Source organism: Lissotriton vulgaris, chromosome 11, assembly GCF_964263255.1.
Source record: "Lissotriton vulgaris chromosome 11, aLisVul1.2, whole genome shotgun sequence".
NCBI classification, from domain to species: Eukaryota; Metazoa; Chordata; class Amphibia; order Caudata; family Salamandridae; genus Lissotriton; species Lissotriton vulgaris.
Window position 1 is genome coordinate 826,334,604 of NC_141699.1, and position 18,628 is coordinate 826,353,231.

The window sequence follows — 18,628 nt, forward strand, 5'->3', positions numbered from 1 at the left end:
ATCCGGCTCCGGATACGGATCCGGGGCGTCGCCGGTCGACCATACAACCTCACCGGCGCCGTCCTCACAGGTGTCGCCCCCGGCGCCCACTGTGGTTGCCGTCCCCAATGTTTCCTGCGGTCCGACTCGGGCGCCGATTCCGTCGGCCTTTGGAGATTTTTATCTCCACGAGGAGGCCCTGTCTACTAATCCTGGTTTACAGGACACAGGTGACGAGGAAGATTGGGAGGGGTCCGAGGACCCTCTGGCACTGGATTGCCAGTCTCAACACGACTGGACATATGAGCTTGGGGAGGCCAGTGGTCTTGACACTTCGCCAGACACTGGATTTAGCTCCCCTCCGACTGTGGCTTCGGAGGCGGGCTCTACATATAGTGTAGTGTTGACGAAGGCAGCTAAGGCCTTAAACCTTAAGCTCCCCGTCGCGGCCGTGAGGACTAACCTCCTCGCAGAGGTCCTCAAACCGCAGGCAAGCTCCAGTGAGCCTCTGCTGCCGTTCAATGAGGCCTTGTGTGACGTTCTTGTGGGCACTTGGTCCAAGCCCGCCACAGGTCCGCCTGTGGATAGGAACGTGGCCAGACGCTATCACCCGGCCCCGGGCGACCCATGCTTTTTGTCCACCCACTCCACACCCAAGAGCCTGGTCATCCAGGCCTCCAACTCCCAGACCGCATTCCTGTCGGCCCCGCCCGACAGGGAATCCAAGAGATACGAACAGTTCGGGAAGATGTTCTCTTCTGTTAGCTTAGGGCGGCGGAGGTGCTGCCACAATGCCCGGAGGAGGTCCAGGCTAAACTCGGCCAAGCTGCAGCACGTTTTTCTATCCGGTGTGGGCTGGATACAACGGACTCACTGGGCAGGGCGATGGCAACGACAGTGGCGGTACGAGGCCACGCCTGGTTGAAGTCCGCCAACTTCTCGGCCGATGTCCAGGCCACACTCCTGGACATGCCGTTTGATGGCTGTCGCCTCTTCGGCGACAAGGCAGACCATGCGCTGGAACGTTTTAAGGACTCCAGGGCTACGGCCAAGTCCTTGGGCCTCACGGCTCCACGCGAGCAATCGGGTGCCTTTCGCTCCTTTCGTGGCCACGGAAGGGGCGTCCCCCCACGTACTGCCAGCCACGCGCCGCAGAATGTTCAACAGCGCGGTGGCGGATGTGGAAACTGCCGTGGCGGCGGTCGGGGACCACGGCAAGGCCAGTCCACACCACCCTCAGCAGCACCCGCCTCAACCTTCCTAGTCCGAGTTTTCAGGCCCATGTGACGCCTGTGGGAGGCAGGGTTCGCCATCACCTCTCCCACTGGCGCACAGTCACTTCGGACTGGTGGGTGCTGCAGATCGTCCGAAGGGGCTACTCCCTCCCCTTCGAGGCGTCCCCTCCATCCATGCCACCGCAATGCCACCGCGTGTCGGGGGATCACTTGCAACTTCTGCAAGAGGAAGTCACGGCCCTCTTGGCCAAGGGGGCCATCGAGCGCATTCCTGGGCCAGAAGTAGGGTGTGGATGTTACTCCCACAACTTCCTGATACCCAAGAAGGGCAAAGGGGGCCTACGCCCTATCTTGGACCTGTGGAGCGTCAACGGCTTCCTCCGGAAGGGGAAGTTCAAGATGCTGACTTTGGCTCAGGTCCTGGCTGCCCTGGACCCGGAAGACTGGATGGTAGCGTTGGATCTGCAGGGCGCTTATTTCCACATCCCCGTCCTGCCGGCCCACCGGCGTTACCTGCGGTTCACGGTAGGCCAAGAGCACTTTCAGTTTACCGTGCTCCCCTTTGGCCTTACCAGCGTTCACGAAGGTGATGGCGGTGGTGGTCGCGGCTCATCTGCGCAGGCAAGGGGTGTCAGTCTTCCCCTACCTCGACGACTGGTTGTTGAAGGCGGGCTCGCCCCAGACAGTCGCCAGCCACCTCCAGACTACGGCCGACCTCCTGCACTTGCTGGGGTTCTCCATCAATGTGCCGAAGTCACACCTGTGCCCCTCTCAGAAGCTCCTCTTCATCGGAGCGGTTCTCGACTCGGCGCAGTTTCGGGTTTACCCGCCCGAACAGCGGGTTTGGGATATACAGGCTCTGATTCCAATCTTCCAGCCGTTATCCAGAGTCTCGGTCAGGTTGACGCTGCGGCTTCTGGAGCTGATGGCCTCCTGCATCCTTCTGGTGCATCACGCCAGGTGGCGGATGCGGGCTCTGCAGTGGGTCCTGAAGTTTCAGTGGGCCCAGCATCAGGCCACCTGTCCGATCATGTCTTGATCTCGGAGGGCACTGCGAAACAACTGCAGTGGTGGCTCACGGACCGCGACTGGGTCAGTGTCAGATCCCTCTCCCTACCCCACCCGGAGCACGTGCTTGTGACGGACGCGTCCCTCCAGGGCTGGGGAGGCCATATGGGAGAGGCGGAGATCAGAGGCCTCTGGTCTCCGGCGGAGTCCCGGCTCCATATCAACATTGTTAGGTGCGGGCGATTCGTCTAGCACTGAAGGCATTCCTCCCCTCTGTCCGGGGGAGTGTAGTGCAAGTGTTCACCGACAACACAACCGCCATGTGGTACTGCAACAAACAAGGCGGAGTGGGGTCGTGGACCCTATGCCAGGAGGCTCTGCGCCTCTGGCAATGGCTGGAACATCAGGGCGTGACCCTGGTGGTTCAACACCTGGCAGGCTCTCTTGAATGCCAGGGCGGACGAACTCAGCCGACGGTGCATGATGGATCACGAACGGCGTCTGAACTCGGACGTGGCCGTTTGATGGCTGTCGCCTCTTCGGCGACAAGGCAGACCATGCGCTGGAACGTTTTAAGGACTCCAGGGCTACGGCCAAGTCCTTGGGCCTCACGGCTCCACGCGAGCAATCGGGTGCCTTTCGCTCCTTTCGTCGCGAGTGGAGTTGCGTCTATTGTACGCCTTTCTGCCTATACCACTTCTGCCCAGAGTGCTGAAGATCAGGCGCGACCGGGCCCAGGTTATCCTTGTGGCTCCGGACTGGGCTTGAAGATACTGGTATCCCGAGCTACTCAGCCGATCCCCCGATTCGTCTGCCTCTTCGGGAGGACCTTCTGTCGCAGCAGCAGGGGACGCTGCTGCACCCGAACCTGTCCAGTCTCCACCTACAAGCTTGGAGATTGAGCGGTGACAGTTGAGGCCATTTGACTTGCCTCCTGAAGTCTGTGATATCATTCTGGCAGCCAGGCGTCCCTCCACAAAGTCAGTATACGCCTGCAGGTGGAACAGATTTGTGGCATGGTGCACAGCAAAGGCTGTGGATCCTCTCTCTGCACCCCTTTCTGAAGTGCTGCTCTTCCTTCTTTCCCTTGCCCAGCAGGGCTCTGCTCTGGGCACTCTTAAAGGGTACCTTTCTGCTCTTTCCGCCTTCCTAAGGCTACCTGATCAGCCTTCCTTATTCAAGTCCCCCATTGTAAATAGATTTCTGAAGGGCATCACACACATGTTTCCTCCTGTTTCCTTTGTGATGCCCCAGTGGGACTTGAATCTTGTTCTCACTTATCTGATGTGTGCTCCCTTAGAGCCGCTCCATAACTATCCTCTCCGTCTTCTCACATTGAAGACTGCTTTCCTGGTCGCCATCACCTCTGCCAGGAGGGTGAGAGAGCGCCAGGCTCTTTCTTCTACTCCACCTTTCTTATGTGTTCATCCGGACAAGGTGGTGTTGCGTACACGACCTTCCTTTCTGCCCAAGGTTGTAACGGCCTTCCACATCGGGCAGTCCATTACTTTGCCCACCTTCTTTCCACCTCCGCATCCCTCGAAAGAGGAAAAGAGGCTCCACCGCCTGGATCCAAAACGTGCGCTCTCCTATTACCTAGATCGCACACGCCAATTCCGGGTGGATGACCAACTCTTTGTTGGTTACGTGGGCGCGAAGAAGGGAAAGGCAGTACACAAGAGGACCATTCCGCTGTGGATCATCTTGTGTATTCGGGCATGTTACTCCATGGCGAAAAAGGAACCCCTGCTGGATTGCGGGCTCATTCCACTCGTGCCACGGCAACAACAACTGCCCTGGGCCGAGGAGTCCCCTTACAGGACATTTGCCAGGCAGCGACGTGGGCCTCACTGCACACGTTCGCGAGACACTACTGCCTGGACAGTCAAGTCCGGAGGGATGGCTTCTTTGGCCGTTCCGTCCTCCAGGACTTTCTGGTGTGATATTGGTTCGCAGACCCACCACCAGGGTTGGTATTGCTGGGGTATCTATTCTAAGGTAAGGAATCTATCACTAACGTGTCTCTTTCAGATGCACAAGTTACTACTTGTGTAATGATATATCTGTAAGAGACATTAGTTAGTGATAGATTCCTTACCGACCCACCCATCCTCCCTGTTCTGCGAACCGATATCTAGGGTTAAGGTCATCCCCTTTCAGGGCCCTAGTTTCATGGCACCAGTGTTGGTTCTATCATGGCTCTGCGTATCTGGCGCGGAAAAGCTGTGTATCAGAACTGATGTCAGCGCGCATGGGCGGCGTCTAAGTACTCCAACGTCATTCCGGCGCTAACAACGCTGACGACGGACGCGGAGCCGCAGACGACGCCTACCGACGCGCAGGGGTATTGCTACGCAAAAATTTCCGGATCCAGTCTGACGCCTGGGGATATTCTAAGGTAAGGAATCTATCACTAACTAATGTCTCTTACAGATATATCGTTACACAAGTAGTAACTTGTGCATCAAGTCTAAGAGGAGGGGCACAGCAGGCCGTCTGAAGGATATGGTCTCGATCGCGGAAATTAAACACTATTGCCAGGATAGGTCGTGGCGGTGCCCCCAGCTCTTTCGATGGAGAAGTAGTTAGGTGTTTAGGTCGCAAATACTTGGTCACCAATTCTTCGACAAAGAGATCCGTAGCTCCACCCTCTCTGGCACCCAAGGATGCAGACATTATTCTGTCGCAACCTCCCCTCATAGTCGTCCAGCTTGACCACCGATAACTCCGTCTTGTGTTGTAGTTCCGAAACCTGCCCTTTCAGCGTTGATACGACCCTAACAAGTTCTTGCATGACATCCTTTACTTCTTTCACCCATGAGTTCATTTTGCGGATATCCGCTTTAAGGGGGATATGTCTGTTGCGGGAAAGACCCTTTACCACGCAACCGTTACAGTGCATGCTATTACATCGCATGCCGTTGCAATGGAAAAGGTGTGCAGGACTGGGTAGAAGATGTTGGATTTACCTCCCAACACCTTCCCTACTGTTGCACACAATGGAGTTGTAATAGAAAATTAATCTATTCCAAATTCCAGTGCTCCCCCGACAAAGTCGGGGTAAAGGTTGGCGTAGCAATGGCATGCGATGTAACGTCACATATTCATTGGTTGCAACTGAGTCAATACAAACCTCAAGTGAATTACGGACTCCATTAATGGCTTCTAAGACGTCCTGGAGCATGTGTGGCTGTTGTTCGCCCTCCTGCTGTTGGGTGTTTTGTTCTGGACCCAGAGATGGTTGCCTTCCTTCTTGTGTCTTAAGGGATGCAAATGTATCCAGTTTTTGTTGGTGCGCATGTCGACCTCCCTTGTTCGTTGCCATTTTAGACGCACGGTCGCAGGGACCACGGCTAGGGGGGTACTCACCGCCACCTACCGCAGTAAGCATTACGTGGCCTGTCTGATTTCCCCCTCTTTACCGTGTCAGAGCCGCTCAACGAGTGAGACTTGGGGATGGCAGTCGCTTATCAGCTCGTTTCAGTGTTCTTTTAATATGTCAGATGAGGGGCAATACCACACGAGGCTTCTTTGTCCAAGCAAAACAAGGCAGTCCCTTTCCTTCTGGACACTGCCGCTCACTGGCCAGATTCACCCCCACCCGCAACTTGATTCTTCGTTAGGACACTGTTGGTTCCAAAGTTCGCCATCCGTGGGTACAACGAAGCACTTTTCTCACTCTGCCAGAGGTGATGGTAGTGCGCTGTTTGCCACTGTATCTCTATGGACTTTCCCGGTGCAGCGGCCTCTTTGCAGTATAGCGAGAGCCAACCCAGCTCCGAGGCGCACCCACAGCAACTTGCCCCTCGCGATGGAAAGTGAGGCCCCAGTAGACCGGCTGCAACGTTGGGCCTTACTGCTCACTGGGGGTCCACAAGGTGAAGGCATGAATACACATCTGTCCAGGCTGGTTTCTTCTTAATTCAGCGATCACTCGCTCCGATTGCTGTGCGGGCCGTGCGCAGGCTGCCCTTCCGGTCTCGACTCTCCCTTCTGGGCACTCTATCACGCCAGCCCGTGGTCGTCTCACCTCGCCAGGCTACAACCGCACTGATCTCTTCCCGCTGCTGTAATCGTGGTTGGACTGGGCTACTCCATGCGCGGGCCCACTCCGGGAACTGGTGTCGCGAGATGAGTCTCCTATGGCCGGATAATTGTCAGGATAATTATGGGATTAGGGCAGCCGGTACCCGAGCCGTGCTAGTGAGCAGCCATCTAAGACTGTTGGCCATGCCCCTGCCTAGCTGCGTTTTTTACATTCTATTTTGCAACGCCTTTCTCCACATTACAACGATTCAAGCTGTTTTTCCTGCCTCCCAACCTTCTACACACAGCCTTGATGCATATTGGACTCCGCCCATACTGATATTTACGAATGCTTGTGTTCCTTTCTTTCTTCCTGTTACTTGCCTATGTAACTATACCAATTTTTATGTATGCATTTTTATTTAGATCACCTATCGTTTGTATCATAACTATCTACATTTTTATTATTGTAAAGTGCTCTGTCACCCGTAAGGGCTTAGTTCACTCTATATATTAAACTCCTCACACAAACTCAGATGAAGAAGACTACCAACATTGACATTGAATCATTGGTTGCTACAGCCTTCTTTCCATCAGCACCCTTGTCTTTCTAGGTGCACAGTACCTCCCTGATCTATTGAGAAAATCTTAGAATCTCTGCCCTGAAAATTTCACAATTAACTGTTCATTTGTGCCTCAGTATTTTGAAACAATGCAGCAAAATAAACAAACTTCTGCTCTACGGTGTAATCCTTTCCAGCCCTATTTCTCTGCAGACTAAAAACTTGCTTATTTGCAGGATTTATATACAATAAAAGCAGTGCAGCCAGATTAGTAGCAGGCACCGGGCAAGAAGCATCAAACCCAAAGCCCTCTGTATAGTTCACCTGGCTTATAGACCAATATCCACTTGTTAGATCTGCGTCACCTTGACCAGCACAAACACACTGCTGACAAAATATTAACACACACAGCTGGCTCGAAAGTGTATAATTCAGTGGCGCTACTCAGTGCCTCCAGCGTTTCTTCGTCACACCCAAGCTGCTGCTAACTTGCTCTAACATCTCCAGTGATCAAGGTCTACAAAATAAGATGGCATTCTGTTAACCTTGTCATCTATCCAATCAACTCTAAGATTGCAACCCTCATACTTAAAACATCTAGCTTGATGCCACTCCTGCTTGATTGGATTTCTCCTTTTGTAAATAAGCGCCCATTCCTATTGTGTTGGCCTTTCTCGATTGTTCCCTGGGAAAATTCCCATACCAATAAGTAAGTCATGGTCATTGACTCACCTCCTTCCACTAATGTTTTATTGGTGCCCCTTCTTACCTCTGCTGTACCAAGCGTTGCCTGAAAGTGCCACCAGATCTACCTGTGCTGAAAGCTAGCACCTTTGAAACCTACCGAGTAATAAACTGTAACAATTGTATAATGCCCCAAAAGGTGTATGCTAGCATTAAAATCATCGAAGGAAGCATCATATATACATTCATTTGCAAAGTTTGGAGACTTTAATTATGATGAAACCAAGGCTAATGTAACTACCCCTGTGAATTATGAGCTAGTAATTGTATGAATGCTTCTAGTGATTATCTGTAGTATATTTAGCCTTGCTCATGTTGGATGCCCCCTTATGAAGAAAGATACTTCTGCATAATTGTCAAAATATTAGTTGACTGTAATATTCTGTTTTTGTCTTTTCCTCTTTCAGCATGAGCGACAGTGGAAGCTCCCAAGGGTTATCTCAGCCCTCCACACAAACCACACAATACCTTCGAGCGGACACACCTAACAATGCCACCCCAGTCACCAGTAAGAGTTAATTTGTTTGAAATAATTTACTGCAAACTGATTGCGGTTTAAGATAAATGTAATGAATAACCATGTATGCGCTAACTGATCTGTTCTTTCCAGTTGAAACAGTGGTCTGTATTCAAAAACATATATAGTTTGAAGTTATTCTAAAAATCGAATACTGCACTGGTTGATAGAAATGAAAAAGCTAAAACATGACTGAGATGTAAGAGATGAAGAACAGACACAAGAAACATGCTCAGAAGGGATAAGCTGTGATCACCAAGAAGAAAATAGATAATCTGTTTAAACAAGTGCAACTCCGCCTTCTGCACAAACCCTAAGTGCCCCTGACAAGCTATACGGGGGGGGGGGGCTTAAAAGATTAGGAATAGTGCTGTTACTGTGGCGGTAAGGATGGTACACTTGTACTCTTCAAAACTACATTAAAAATAAATTCTAGTTGGTCATGTTCAGGGGTTTGGACAAAGAGGTTGTTGGGGGTGTGGGTGAAATCCGAAATTGCCTTAGATGAAGATATCAATAGTGAAGGATTTTTTCTGCTTATTGTTTAAATTTTGGGGGAGGAGCAAGATGGCGGGCTGACACCGCCACGGAGCTCACCGCACGGGAAAGCCTCTCCAAACCCTGGCGGCTCGCCGAAACTGCACGTCCTTGGAAAGCGGAGGAGATAACGAGCGGCTGGCGCGTTACTCGCTTTAAAATGGAGAGTTGAATTTACCGACCTGAGAAGCTGAAGAAAACTGCAGGGCTCGAGAAAATTGAGGGCGCATGCAGGCGATTGGTGTAGCTAGCGGCAGAGGTGGACTGCTGGCGGTTAGATCGCTACGGTGGCTGTCAGGTTACCGGTCAACTTGCAACTGGCCAGGGCTGCTCTTTGGTTTCCCGGTTACGCTGCTTACGTGGCAGAACATGGCGCCTCTGAAGAATCCTCCCAGGGGGACACGGGCTGGTCGAGCTCTTGCTCTTGCTAATCCTAATAATGATTCAGGAGGGGACATGAGCGGAGCTGTTGCTGTGAACAAGGTGGAGAAGAAAACTGGAGGATCACTTCTCGACAAACCGATACTGCGTCTGTTTCAGACAGGAGAGGTTGCTGAGCTGCTTGCGGATGGGTCGGTGAGTCTGACAGATGATAGCAACAAAATATCAGATACATTGTTGGGAGCTGTCCCGACGTTAGGGATACAATGTAGTACTGAAGCCAGCAGTGGGTGTGCTGCCGGTACACAGAGAGTTGCAAAAACTGAGACTGAGAATGATGTGTTTTTAGAGGGCAGCCAGGCTATTCCTGTACCAGTGAACTCACCGGATGTGGACACGGACATGGGTGAATTAATGAGCCAGTCTCAATTGGAGCTGATGGGTGGTCTACCTGAGAATAATAAATTGGGGATCACGGATAATAAAGTAGCTGATAATGTTGGCGCTGAAAGTGGAGAGATACAGAGTAACGCCTTGGATAAATGGGAAGAGTTGGCGTCCCATAGAGATGATAATTTGGCAGCTCCAACAGTGGAAGTAGGAGCGGAAGATGGAGTAAGACCAAATAGGACCCCTCCTGGAAAGAAAATCAAGGCTAAAAATAGGAAAACACCCCAGAGGCAGGACAACTTACAGAGCTCATCCCAAATTAATATGCATGGGAAATGCAATTCAGAAAATAGCTCTCTTCGTAAGTCGGTCCAAGCAAGGGGAGGAGTGAAAAGTATGGTCTCCCGAATTTCTGGCAACAGCCCTAATCATAATAACTCTGAATCTAACATGGTGGGCAATAATCCGGTCAGAAAGCAAGCTGAAAGTCGAATAGAGAGGGGCTAGTACTCAACTGGCCTCTACCTCAGCAGCTACAGCTACAGCAGTCACAGTGAGAACAACACAGTCTTTGGATATCCGGGCTGATTCCAATCCTGATCCGACACTTGCCTCGATAATGCATTTTTCGAGAGATAAACGAACTGAAGCTCAAGGTCACTATACGCAGGTGAAATCAGATACAGATAGGATGTCACAACTCCTGCGGGAGACGTCAGTAAAAGTTGGAACTCTTGCTAGTGACGTATCAGTTAGAACAGAGAGTTGGAGAGACGGAACAAACCGTAAGCCCATGGAGCGTATGGTCCAGAAGCAGGCTAATCAAATCTCTACCCTTCAGCTTAAACTAGAGGATTTAGAAAATCGACGACGCCACAACCTGCGCTTAATTGGTTTTCCTGAGGGAGTGGAAGGACCAGATCCCAGGGCCTACCTTGTTCAGTTATTTCAAAAGAAGTTTCCTGACTTTCCAGATTGGACTAGGATTCTCAGTTGCAGAGAGTACGTAGGCTCCCAGCAGTTAAGCATAATCAGAAAAGTAGATACCCCTGTCCATTTATGTTTTTTTTTTGGGAACTTTTAACTGAGACAGGCAGTTGCCCTTAAAGCTCGACCCAATACACCTGTTACTGTGGAGTCTGTCACTTTTTTTGCCAGATCGGATTTCTGTTAAACTACTATGGATAGTTGCTGGCAGCTCCGTCAGTCAATTGATCCGCTAAAGGCACTGGGGCCCCTGTGTTTTTACAAGAACCGGCACGCTTGAAGGTCTTCAAAGATGGACGCTCTTACTTTTTCAACGAGGAACATGAGGTTAAATCGGCCATTACTAAATGGCAAATGGAAGCTGCTCAGAAGTCCCAAAAATGATACATATGTTTTTCTAGTTACTTGATAACTAGTGTTCTTGGATTAGTTTAAAGATACTGTTTTCCTCCTGTTATCTTTTTCAACTGGGGTGTGTGCTTGGGTGTGGGGCGGTTCCCCATTGGGGTGGCTCTGGAGGGCTGCCCATCTATCGGCAGCTGGCTAAAGGGAGGATTCCTCATTCAAGTAACAGGGAGGGGGTGGGGTTCTCTAGGGTCTCTCGGGTCAGAGGGAGGTCTAGATGGGGCACGGGGTGGGGGGCAAAAATAAAAAAAAGACATCACTAGGGTAAAATGTAGGCATCACAAGAGCTCCGTAATAAGTTATCAGGCTCTGTTTTCTTCTTTGTTTTTCTTAAATTTAATTTCTATATGTAGGGGAATATTGATAAAGAATCTAACTCAGTATGGCTAAGATAACATGTATGGCATGGAACGTGTCTGGTCTCAACAGTGCCAATAAACGGTAATTGATGCAGGAAGAGTTAAAATTGCATCAACCGCATTAGCTCTGATAACAAACTTATTTGGCTTATAAAGACCGCCATTTGTTAAAGCATCTGGGATATGAGACAATCGTTAGCACTTCCCAAACAAAATCTACGAAAGCAGTTCCTACATTAAAAGATAAGATTTTTTTGTAAAGTTTTTAAGACAATGGCTGACCCAAAGGGTCGCTGGGCTCTGGCCCAAATAGAAATCGGAGTCAACATATATGTATTGGACTCAATATATGGACCAAATACTGAGGATCCTGGTATGTTTGACTTTTTTAATTCAGAGCTGTTGAATTGGGATGGGATATGTTTGATAATGGGTGATTTTAACTGTTATGAACTATAACATTGACTCGACAAAAAAAGGGGGTACTATTAGAATTGCTAAAAGTTAGGGCTGCTATATTTGAAATGGCTTGATTACATTCTTTGCAAGATGCTTGTAGACAGGTGTATCCACTTATCCCGGGTTACACTTACTATTCGGCCCGCACAAATCTTATTCTAGAATAGATATGGCCTGGATTTCTGACAGTCTTACATTAGGGTTAGATATTGTTATTTGTCCCCGGGTGACATCTGACCATAACCCTATTTTGCTATCTTTTACAGTTATTCCTGAAGCTAAAAATGTTAGACCATTTTCATTTCCTAGATACTTGCTCACTGATGGGGAATATGTATCCAGTATGAAACAACAATTTGAGGTTTTTTTTTAAGGAAAATGTAGGGACAGCTTCCCCATTGATTGTCTGGGACACTATGAAGGCTTATGTTAGAGGAGTGACTCAACAATATATCTGGCAACAGAACAAACAAAAAAAAGTAATATGGAGACACTGATTATTGTTTTGCAAAATAGGGAAAAGCAACATGTTGAGGCGGTAATACAATGTCACTGTACTAGATGCAAGAATGGCGGTGAAAAGACTATTTGGGGATAAAATAGCGGAAAGGTACAATAAATGTTGTCAGGTACAGTATGAATATGTTGAGCATATTGGTAAAGTCCTAGCTTTTCAATCTGCAGAAGCAAAGGCTCAAACTAAAATTAGTGCTATGAGGGGTGCAGATGGTTCTTTACATAACCAAATCTAAACTATTTTGGAACAGTTTTCTTTTTTCTATCAGGACCTTTACTCGTCTTCGGCTATAGTAGATAAAGAGGATATCATACAATATATTGCTGGAAGTAACCTTCCGGCTTGAAGTGGTGATGAGTCAACATTATTAGATGACACTGTATTATTGGAAGAAATAAGTACAGCTATTTCTGCACTACATTCAGGCAAAGCTGCAGGGGTAGATACAGTTCGAGGCATGTGGGCTGCTGAATTCATATCTTGTGCACAGATCGCCGCCTAGTGTTGGGTCCGGATGATCGCACATTGTTGAACTGGAAGAGTCTTCGAAGTATCACGAGATAGGTGGCTCCTCCCCTGGACTACAGTGCGCATGGGCATCGACTCCATCCCCAGATTGTTTTTTTCCGCCATTGGGTTTGGATGTATATTGGTTAACTCTGTCGGAATCGATATAAAAGTTTCTTAGGCCAAAAGGCCTTTAGTTTTTCGTCGGTATAGTCTAGCGTTCGGTGCCCGATTACTTCCAGCTCCGTTCGGAGCCGGATTTCCAACAGAGCCACGTGCTTTTCGGCGCTGAAGGCCCGGTCGACGCTAGAGGCCTTATCGACGAACTATCATGGAACGGAGCCCGTTCAAAAGATGTCCTGTGTGCAACTCCAAGTATCCCCACATTGACGTCCATCCGGTGTGCAACAAGTGTCTGTCGCCGGATCATGATGAAGCCAGCTGCATGGCTTGTTCCAGTTTTCCATCCAAGAAGACGCTTAAGCATCGACGGGCTGCGCGCCAGGAGGCCCAGCACACTGCACCGGCGCCTGTGGACATATTCGATGCCGGGGATGATGACGGAGCTGACCGGGAAGTTTGTGAGAACCTGTCTAATCCCGCGTCGGAGGTTGACTCCAACTACGACGAGGATGTTGAAATACTCGAAGTGGAAGAAGTCGTCGACGAGGTAGGAGACGACAACGGGGCCTTTGGGGCCATCGAAGATGGCTCGCGCGAGGAGCTAACTCAAACTGACATTGGGGTCGAAACGCTTCCTAAGGCTCAGGTCGAGGGATCGCCACTAGGTCTTACCCAAGATCTTCCAATAAGTTCTACGGCCCCGCCTTCGGGCTCGGCTTCGGACATTACTATGGAGCCGCAACCTGCAAAATCGAAACCGAAAGTAAAAGCTCCGGTCTCGACGCAAGTGAAAGCACTGGTGCCTACATCGAAACCAAAAGTGCATATTGCTTTGGTCGGCTCGAAGTCCTCGGATCTGTAGGCACAGACAAAGCAGAAGGCCGTTATCGACCCGAAGAAACCGCTCAAGGGCATCGAGATGAAGTCTTGCGCACCCAAGGCAAAAGTCAAGGCAGTCGACCCGAACAAATCGGCGCCGAAGACAGTCGACACCGAAAAAGGACTCAGTGATCCCAAGGTTCTCGAACCTCCGCGTCGACAGGACAAGGCCAAGAGCGGACCGGCCCACGAGTCCATGTCTGGGGGTGCCTCAGAGGAATCAGTCGAGTCGACGCAACCTCCGCCTCCTTCACAAAGCAGGTGGCAGACTCCCTGAAACGCATCAAGGACAAGGCCTCTGGTGTCGGGCCTAAAGATCCTCCACCTTCGAAGCCTGCCGACAAACCTCAGAAAACGTTGACGCCCATCCACTTCACGCTGCCGCCAAAAATAGCGCCGAAGGCTTTCGCCCCTAAGATAACCACCGACGTGCCCAAGAAGGCGTTTTCGGTGCCAAAGGCCACAACGTCGGTCCCGGCCATAAAGCATCGACAATCCTTGTTGGAAGAGCAACAGGAACACTTTATCGATGCCGAAACAGGCAGACCTTCCATTTATAAGTGGAAAATCGCCCCGGAACAGCCAATGGAGTCCTACAAAATTCCACTGAAGAAGAAGAAGGACTCTACTTCGGCCGTTCTTGTAGAACCGGTGTCTCCGCATGGCAAGGATGTCTCACCTACTTATTCGGATGTGGACATTGGGGAAGGCGATGATGATGATGAATACAGCTATCCTGTCTATACTGATACAGATGATAACAATGAACCCTGGGCAGCTGCTGCTGACCCAGGTGACCCTCACTTTACCTCAGAATGTATGCGGTAAAAACATCGCCCACTGAGGATTCGGCTGCATTTAATGCCCTCATTGAACCAGCTCCATGCTGACCCCATTGAAGTAGACTTTCTTTTTGACACCTTTTCCGTCTGAGAGGACTGTCAAGACTCTGCCTATGCTGAAGGGTGTCTTGAAGCATGCTGGGGAAATCTTTAAGGAGCCTACAAGAACCAGGGTGATAAACCCCAGGATTGAGAAAAAATATAAACTGGCGCCTAGTGACCCTACTTGCATCAAGGGACAGTTGCCGTTGGACTCTCTTGTTGTTTCTAACGCCATGAAGAGGGCTAAATCTCAAACGACTGGTGATGCTCCTCCCCCAGATAAAGAATCTAAGGTGTTTGACCATCAGGGAAAAGGGTGGCAGCTCAAGCGGCCAATATCTGGCGCATTTCAAACACTCTGGCTCTTCTAGCCAGGTATGACAGGACACACTACGACACACTTGAGACCCCGTTACAGCACCTCCCAGATCAATATAAAGAGGCAGCTGAGATGCTCATCCAAGAAGGGAAGCTCATATCTAATGCTTCTATCAAATGCGCACTGTACGCAGCAGACACTGCGGCCAGAGCAGTTAACACTAGTGTTATGCTGAGACGACATGCCTGGCTCAGAATCTCCGGGTTCAAGCTAAAAATACAGACCACCATTCTCAATCAGAATCAAAAAATCAAAAAAGACACTGACACTGCTAAGTCTATGGAGGCCCTGCAGTCCCAGCAGTTCCGGGGTGGTTCTTTTCGTCGCTCAAGCAATAGAGGTGTTTCCAGAGGCCAGCTCTCCCAAACAACACAGTACTATAAAGGCGGCACGCAGAACACTTGCACCAAGTAAAGTCGGGGTGGATATCGTGGAAACCGCGCCAAAGGCAGAGGTCGTGGAAGCAACAACTCCAGATCCTCCGCCACTACCAAACAGTGACGCCTTGTCACTGCCCCCCGACCACACAACACCTGTCGGGGGGAGACTTCATCAGTTCCTGCCAGTCTGGAAGTCCATCACCACAGACAGGTGGGTCACACAGCTTATCCAGTACGGTTATTGTCTGGAGTTAACATCCACTCCACCCAACATACCCCCAAGACACCGTCCTATGTCCGCCGACCATTTGCACTTATTGCAGCAGGAGGTACTCGTCATGCTGCAAAAAGGGGCAATCGAGCTTGTGTCTGTGGACGAAAGAGGCACAGGAGTTTACTCACTGTACTTCTTGATACCAAAGAAGGATGGGTCCCTCAGACTCATACTGGACCTCAGACCCCTCAATCCGTACATTCTGTTGGAGCACTTTCACATGCTAACGCTGCAACAAGTCCTACCGTTGCTCAGTCAGGGGGATTTTCTAGCAACGTTAGATCTGAAGGATGCTTATTTTCATATTCCGCTGCACCCGTCACACAAAAAATACCTCCGGTTCACCATCCAAAACAAGCATTACCAGTTCAAGGTTCTACCTTTCGGAGTCACCAATGCACCCAGGGTAGTTACAAAGTGCCTGGCGACGGTGGCGGCGCACCTACGGAGACAAAACATTCACGTCTACCCTTATCTGGAATACTGGCTAATCCAGGCAAAGTCAGCCCAGCAGTGTGCCGCCCACATGTCCCACACCATTCACCTTCTTCACAATCTGGGATTCTCACTGAATTACCCAAAGTCCAACCTGCAACCTGCCCACATACGGCAGTATCTGGGTGCGACCATAAACACTCTGGCAGCCACAGCACAGCCAAATTCAGTAAGGGTCAGCAGTATTCAATCGCTGATACAAAAATTCAGACCTCAACACTCACTTCCAGCTCGAGTGTTCATGCAGTTGATAGGCATGATGGCCTCCTGCATCTCCATAGTCCTGCACGCGAGACTACACATGCGTCCACTTCAGGAGTGCTTAGCACATCAGTGGACTCAGGCTCAAGGACAGTTGAAAGACCTAGTGTTGGTAACCGGTCGTGCATACAACTCTCTGCATTGGTGGAATCCACAAAACCTTTGCAAGGGACGACCGTTCCAGGAGCCTGTGCCACAGATCATTCTGACGACGGACGCTTCTCTCCAGGATTGGGGAGCTCATGTACTCCATTACACTGTGCAGAGACTATGGACACCACAGCAAAGGAAGATGCACATCAACGTTCTAGAACTGATGGCTATCTTCATGGCAAGGAAAGCATTCAAGGTACATCTGTGCCACAAGGTCGTGTTGATCCGGACGGACAACATGACGGCCATGTACTACATCCAGAAGCAGGGAGGTACACACTCTCCACAGTTGTCTCATCTGGCTCAAAGCATGTGGAAGTGGGCCATTCAAAGAAACATCTTCCTCATGGCGGAACACCTCCCGGGCAAGGACAATCAGATGGCGGACCTGCTCAGCAGGTACAGCCACCAAATGCACGAGTGGGAGATACATCCATCAGTAGTCCACCCGTACTTCCTAAGATGGGGTCATCCAGAGATAGACCTGTTCGCCACAAAGGAAAACGCCAAATGCCCAAGCTTTGCCACCAGGTTCCCACACCCACAGTCGTAGGGCAATGCGATATGGATGAACTGGTCAGGCAAATTTGCGTACGCTTTTCCCCCAGCACCTCTAATACCGCTGGTGGCACGCAAGCTCAGGCAGCACTCGATGACTCTCATCTTGATTGCTCCAACGTGGGCTCGCCAACCAATGGTACACCACGTTTCTGGAACTGTCCGTGGTACCGCATCAAAGGCTGTGCCTCACACCCAGGCTTTTGACGCAGAGCCATGGCGACATTCAGCATCCAGATCCGCAACAGCTCAACCTGGAGATCTGGCTCCTGAGGTCTTAGTTTGGCTACCTCAACTTACCTCCTGACTGTATGGACATAATCAAGGAGGCAAGAAAGCCCACCACCAGAGCATGCTATGCGGCAAAATGGAAGCGGTTTGTCATTTATTGTGCAGACCACAACATTGACCCGCTGGATGCATCTATTCAGAACATCATTTGTTATCTCTTACATCTGTGCAAATGTAATCAGGCCTCTGCTTCCATTCGGATACATCTATCCGCAATGGCTGCCTATCTCCAAAACAGACAGCACCTCTCACTTTTCAGAGTGCCGGCCATTAAAGCCTTTCTGGAAGGACTCAAACAAGTCATTCCACCGCGGACCCCACCAGCTCCCGAGTGGAATCTAAATGTGGTCCTCACCAGGCTGATGGGTCCCCCTTTCGAACCACTGCACTCATGTGAGATTCAGTTCTTAACATGGAAAGTGGCTTTCCTTATAGCGATTACATCGCTACGACGAGTTAGGGAACTCCAGGCACTAACTATCCAAGAGCCATTTATTCATATTCATTCCAACAGGGTGGTGCTTCGCACTAACCCCAAGTTCCTTCCTAAGGTGGTTTCTCAGTTCCATATCAACCAGACTATAGAACTACCTGTGTTCTTCCAAAATCCGGAGCTCCACACACTTGACGTCAAAAGGGCCTTAATGTTCTACATTGATAGGACCAAAGATTTTCGGAAGACTTAACAACTATTCGTTGCCTTTTCGCCACAACACAAAGACAACCCCATTTCCAAGGCTGGTATAGCCAGGTGGATCGTTAAATGTATTCAGATCTGCTATCAGAAAGCCAAGCACACTCTCACCATTCCACCGAGGGCCCACTCCACCCGGAAGCTGGGGGCCTCAATGGCTTTCCTTGGAAATATTCCTTTAGAAGACATATGTAGAGCAGCCACATGGTCTACCACACACACATTTACAAAACACTACTGTGTTGATGTGCACTCCAAACAGCAGGCAACTGTAGGGAAGGCTGTTCTAAAAACACTTTTCCAAACTGCTGCAGCTGGCACAGGCGGCCGCCGTTAATGGAGGGACTGCTATGTATTCTACGCACAAGATATGAATTCAGCAGCCTACATGCCTCGAACCGAATATGCTACTTACCAGTATGCATCTGTTCTTGGCATGTAGGGCTGCTGACATTCATATCGCCCGCCCTCCTTCCCGGCGCCTGTAGCGGCTGCAGTTTTTCACACATACTTCTAGCATGGTCATCATTCACATAGTTTAACTCCATCTTTGCCACAATGGCTAAAAAACAATCTGGGGATGGAGTCGATGCCCATGCGCACTGTAGTCCAGGGGAGGAGCCACCTATCTCTTGATACTTCG

General features: G+C 50.0%; 1 protein-coding gene across 2 annotated transcripts in view; it reads left to right on the forward strand.

Moving 5' to 3' along the window:
• RYK (receptor like tyrosine kinase) overlaps positions 1–18,628 on the forward strand; it is a 906,407-nt gene that overhangs the window by 434,913 nt on the left and 452,866 nt on the right. For both annotated transcript variants that reach the window (XM_086943935.1, XM_086943936.1), the window contains exon 7: positions 7,963–8,063. In XM_086943935.1, the coding sequence (XP_086800061.1) occupies positions 7,963–8,063 (101 nt within the window). The remainder of the gene's footprint in view (positions 1–7,962; positions 8,064–18,628) is intronic.